This window comes from Ranitomeya imitator, chromosome 1 (genome assembly GCF_032444005.1).
Source record: "Ranitomeya imitator isolate aRanImi1 chromosome 1, aRanImi1.pri, whole genome shotgun sequence".
NCBI lineage: Eukaryota > Metazoa > Chordata > Amphibia > Anura > Dendrobatidae > Ranitomeya > Ranitomeya imitator.
In genome coordinates, this window is record NC_091282.1 from 927,155,921 (window position 1) to 927,161,920 (window position 6,000).

Below are 6,000 nucleotides of genomic sequence, written 5' to 3' on the forward strand. Positions count from 1 at the left end.
AAACAGTAGAAACCCCCCACAAGTGACCCCATTTTGGAAACTAGACCCCCCAAGGAACTTATCTAGATATGTGGTGAGCACTTTGAACCCCCAAGTGCTTCACAGACGTTTACAACGCAGAGCCGTGAAAATAAAAAATCATTTTTCTTTCCTCAAAAATGATGTTTTAGCAAGCAATTTTTTATTTTCTCAAGGGTAACAGGAGAAATTGGACCCCAGTAATTGTTGCCCAGTTTGTTCTGAGTACGCTGATACCCCATATGTGGGGGTAAACCACTGTTTGGGAACATGTCGGGGCTCGGAAGTCAAGTAGTGACGTTTTGAAATGCAGACTTTGATGGAATGGTCTGCGGGCGTCACGTTGCGTTTGCAGAGCCCCTGGTGTGCCTAAACAGTAGAAACCCCCCACAAGTGACCCCATTTTGGAAACTAGACCCCCCAAGGAACTTATCTAGATATGTGGTGAGCACTTTGAACCCCCAAGTGCTTCACAGACGTTTACAACGCAGAGCCGTGAAAATAAAAAATCATTTTACTTTCCTCAAAAATGATGTTTTAGCAAGCAATTTTTTATTTTCTCAAGGGTAACAGGAGAAATTGGACCCCAGTAATTGTTGCCCAGTTTGTCCTGAGTACACTGATACCCCATATGTGGGGGTAAACCACTGTTTGGGCACACGTCGGGGCTCGGAAGGGAAGGAGCACCATTTGACTTTTTGAATAAAAGATTGGCTGGAATCAATGGTGGCGCCATGTTGCGTTTGGAGACCCCCTGATGTGCCTAAACAGTGGAAACCCCTCAATTCTTACGCCAACACACCCCTAACCCTTATCCCAACTGTAGCCGTAACCCTAACCACAACCCTAACCGCAACACACCCCTAACCACAACCCTAACCCCAACACACCCCTAACCCTAACCACAACCCTAATTCCAACCCAACCCTAACCCTAAGGCTATGTACCCACGTTGCGGATTCGTGTGAGATTTTTCCGCACCATTTTTGAAAAATCCGCGGGTAAAAGGCACTGCGTTTTACCTGCGGATTTACTGCGGATTTCACCTGCGGATTCCTATTGAGGAATAGGTGTAAAACGCTGCGGAATCCGCACAAAGAATTGACATGCTGCGGAAAATACAACGCAGCGTTTCCGTGCGGTATTTTCCGCACCATGGGCACAGCGGATTTGGTTTTCCATAGGTTTACATGGTACTGTAAACCTGATGGAACACTGCTGCGGATCCGTAGCGGCCAATCCGCTGCGGATCCGCAGCCAAATCCGCACCGTGTGCACATAGCCTAATTCTAAAGGTATGTGCACACGCTTTGGAAAACGCTGCGGATCCGCAGCAGTTTCCCATGAGTTTACATTTCAATGTAAACCTATGGGAAACAAAAATCGCTGTACACATGCTGCGGAAAAACTGCACGGAAACGCAGCGGTTTACATTCCGCAGCATGTCACTTCTTTCTGCGGATTCCACAGCGGTTTTACAACTGCTCCAATAGAAAATCGCAGTTGTAAAACCGCAGTGAAATGCGCAGAAAAACCGCGGTAAATCTGCCATAAATCCGCAGCGGTTTAGCACTGCGGATTTATCAAATCCGCTGCAGAAAAATCCGCAGAGGACCAGAATACGTGTGCACATACCGAAACCCTAACCCTAACCCTACCCCTAACCCTACCCCTACCCCTAACCCTACCCCTAACCCTAACCCTACCCCTACCCCTAACCCTACCCCTACCCCTAACCCTACCCCTAACCCTAACCCTAGTTCTAACCCTAACCCTACCCCTACCCCTAACCCTACCCCTAACCCTAACCCTACCCCTACCCCTAACCCTACCCCTACCCCTACCCCTAACCCTACCCCTAACCCTAACCCTAGTTCTAACTCCAACCTTAGTGAAAAAAAAAAAAAATTCTTTATTTTATTATTGTCCCTATCTATGGGGGACAAATGGGGGGGGTCATTTACTGTTTTTTTATTTTGACCACTGTGATAGATTATATCACAGTGATCAAAATTCACATTGGAACGAATCTGCCGGCCGGCAGATTCGGCGGGCGCACTGCGCATGCGCCCGCCATTTTGGAACATGGCGGCGCTCGGGGAAGAAGACTGACGGACCTCGCCAGGATCGGTAAGTATAAGGGGGGGAGATCAGGGCACAGGGGGGGGGAGATCAGGGCACGGGGGGGCGTCGGAGCACGGGGGGGGAGGGATCGGAGCATGGGGGAGAGTGATCGGTGTGCGGGCGGGTGGATCGGTGTGCAGGGGGGGGGGATCGGTGTGCAGGGGGGGTGGTTCGGAGCACGGGGGGGGATCGGAGTGCGGGGGGGTTTGATTGGAGCACGGGGGGGTGTGATTGGAGCACGGGGGAGCGGACAGGAGGACGGGGGAGCGGAGCACAGGACGGAGGGGAGCGCTGCACAGATCGGGGGGCTGGGGGGGCGATCGGAGGGGTGGGGTGGGGGCACATTAGTATTTCCAGCCATGGCCGATGATATTGCAGCATCGGCCATGGCTGGATTGTAATATTTCACCATTTTTTTAGGTGAAATATTACAAATCGCTCTGATTGGCAGTTTCACTTTCAACAGCCAATCAGAGCGATCGTAGCCACGAGGGGGTGAAGCCACCCCCCCTGGGCTAAACTACCACTCCCCCTGTCCCTGCAGATCGGGTGAAATGGGAGTTAACCCTTTCACCCGGCCTGCAGGGACGCGATCTTTCTGTGACACAGCATATGCGTCACAGGTCGGATTGGCACCGACTTTCATGACGCATACGCTGTGTCACAGGTCGGGAAGGGGTTAAAGGGATTGATCTAATACAGATGCCAATTTAATATATGCAATTTGTGAGGAGGAATTTCTACATAAGTGTTTTCATCTACAGCTGTTTAGGGTCAGAGAAAATTGATACCTTTCTTGCAGAAATCCATCATGCTATTGCTGAGAAATACACAATTGAAGTTTTATACAAATTAGTTGCAAGTTCATTGAGGCATGTCACTCTTTATTCTCTGGCTGGCGGCTGGATTCTGTGCTTGATTGACAGGTCAATCCAGCCTCTGTTGTCTGCCAGCTCTCACCAAGTCCTAGTCCACTGACTCTGACACAGACTACAGCAATGTCGGCACTTGTACGAGAGGCAGCAGACAACAAAGGCTAGACTGATTTTCTTGATAAAATGAAGGAACCAGGCATAGGGCAGGGAATAAAGAGTGAGTACCAGAGAGCTGGAAGTCCTTTGACTCCTCGCCCTAATGCACTTGCAGCTAATTTACATAGAACTCAAACTGCAGAATTTTCAGCCATGGCAGGATACGTTCTTACATATCAATTTACAAAGAGCACCTTTAGTTTTATGTAGAAATTCTTACTGACAGGTTCAATTTAATTTCAGTCGATTAGGTCAGGACTTAAGTGGACCAAGAAGAGTGTGTTGTTTTTTCATTCTGATATCAAGGTCCAGAAAAACTCTTTGATTAGGTTCTTTAGTTTTTACTTTTCAATATTTATAGTACATTATAATATTTTAAGATATCCTTATTATAAAATGAAATTTGAATGTATATTTGGGGGCAATAAACTGAGAATTTGTTTTTGTGGGCTTTTCTTTTTGCTATTTTTGAGTTGTGAAACTGTTTTTTGTGGATACCTGTATGCTTTCCCACATTGTCCGCTGGTCTTGCAAGGCTAAAATATGTCTAAAAAGCTATGTTTTAGTGAACCATATCTACAGCTTACATTTTTTTAACTCAATCAAGTCAAATTCTGCATTTTTATGTGCTACTTTTTCATTTAGTCGATGTTGCCTGGCTAGGATACCTAAGGTTCGTACTGAATACTGTGCATCTCCCTCTTTTTTTTTCTCCTCCAGGATGACAAAGAAATTGACCTGGAACATCTCCACCGACGTGTAAACAGCCTGTGCACTGATGATGAAAGCCCTCATAAACAGTTTTCTTCTTCATCAGTGGATCTGACGCCACTAGACATTGACACGTTACCAACGAGACAAACTTTGGAGCAAATTAGTGATTTCCGAAATACTCATATAACTACGACAACCTTTATACCGGAACAGATACAGACACTTAGTCGTAACTTGTCTACTAAAGCTGCTTCTGGATTTTCATTTGGTAATGTGCCTGAGCATCGAACTGGTCCTTTTAGGCACAGATCTCCCAATGGTGGATTTTTTCGAAGTCCAATTAAAACTATGTCATCTATTCCATACCAGCCAACTCCTTCTCTAGGGCTCAATCTTGGTAATGACCCTGACCGAGGTACCTCCATATGAGCTTTAGAGAGTTTCCTCTCCACTGTTTTTTCTTCTTGTTTCTTTTTCTTCTTGGACGCTATTTGCTAGGAGCATCTGTAAAACGATGGAACTAACATGGATGTATTTTTTTTATATCAAGATTATTAATAACAGTTTTTGATTCTTCGCTTTCTTCTTCCTCTTTTGTCTGTAAATGTGTTTTAAATCTTGTAAATTCATTTCACTGCCTCATCTTTATTTCTTCTCTGTTTCTTCTGGAAAACAAGTTAATGTATTTATGAATCTCACTTTAGTTTCAAAAGTTACATCTGCAATAATTACAAATCTTTGCTTATTTGATGATTCTCCTTTATACTCTGCTGCTCCTGTGTCCCATGAAAGTGGACCAAAGGCGAATCCTGCGGTTTAAAGTCAGGCTGTAAGAAAAAGAATGCAATTTTGTAGGATTACAAAAAGCCATTTCTCCGCCAGAAAAGAATACATTAAAGCATATTTTGCACTGTAGCAGTGCATATGTAAATTAATCAACTCATTTTTTTTAAATGTACAGTTTACTTTTTGGGTTAAAGGTCTGCACCAATTCAATGTATGTATATATGACAGTGTATGCATACAGTATTCATGTGTGTGACTAAAGAAAAATCTGGATAATGTTGACATTATGTTCATATATACAGGAAGGAATTCCATAGACCTCTTAACATATATACTACCGCTATTCTAATTTTGGCTATGGGTGTACATATTTTCAAATATTTTTATATTTTATATGTTTGATTTTTTTATGATTTTCAGACTTTTTTTTTCAAGAAAAATAATATTTTACTATCTATGGTAAAAAATAAAATACCACTATGAGTGCAGTAAGGAGAGGGGGCCGTAGTTCAGGATATCCTTTTATCACAGACAGTGACAATCTGCATAGGGTTCTTCTATGTTAGCAAACAAGAGAGATGAACTGACCAGAGGGTAACATAACCTCTTCTTTTTTTTAAACGGGAGACTTGCTAACAAAATTCCAAAGGTTAGCAGCATGTGAATAGTAAAGCTGTGCCGCTTCCACAGCACTTTCACGCCCTCCTGCCATACTGTCCAAACTGAAAACAGTGTCGTAACATCATAGCCATTAATAAAAATGAATTTAAAAATCAAATTCAGTCTACATAATGGCAACATTATCCAGACTTCCAGCATTATATATATCATAGGAATATGGACTATATACACCAATTGATAAATGTGTTCATGTTTAAGTTAAAAAAAAATATATCATACAATAGCGCTTTAGAAAAACAAAAAAGTAAAAAAAAAATAACAAATTATATACAATGAGAATATTTACTTTAGAAAGTTCTTAACTATTTTAACAAGAAGAGTATTATATCACGTCATACCATCTCTACTTTTCTATTATGTCGGAAAATGCTAAATATTTCACCGATTTCATTCAATCTATTAATTGTTTAATTTGAAGGAATATAATCTGGTATACGATAGCTGGACATGTACCTCCACTAATAAAGAATGGTCTGTATGAAAAATACGCTTTTGACGCAAATCAAACTGACCAGACACTCAAAAATAGGGCTCTTTCTGTTTACAGTGTCCCTTTTTAAGTGTCTGGAATAAGTTCCATATTACAAATGACTACTTTCATAAGCAAAGATAAAAACAGAGTCACACCTGCCCACTGGATGCCTTT

At 42.7% G+C, this 6,000-nt stretch overlaps 1 protein-coding gene across 1 annotated transcript in view; it reads left to right on the forward strand.

The window, feature by feature from the left end:
* Positions 1-5,586, forward strand: part of GRID2 (glutamate ionotropic receptor delta type subunit 2) — a 2,297,645-nt gene extending 2,292,059 nt beyond the window's left edge. Inside the window, exon 16 of the mRNA XM_069743575.1 lies at positions 3,894-5,586. Within this exon, the coding sequence (XP_069599676.1) occupies positions 3,894-4,316 (423 nt within the window). The 3' untranslated portion in view covers positions 4,317-5,586. The remainder of the gene's footprint in view (positions 1-3,893) is intronic.
* The last annotated feature ends 414 nt before the right edge of the window (positions 5,587-6,000 follow it).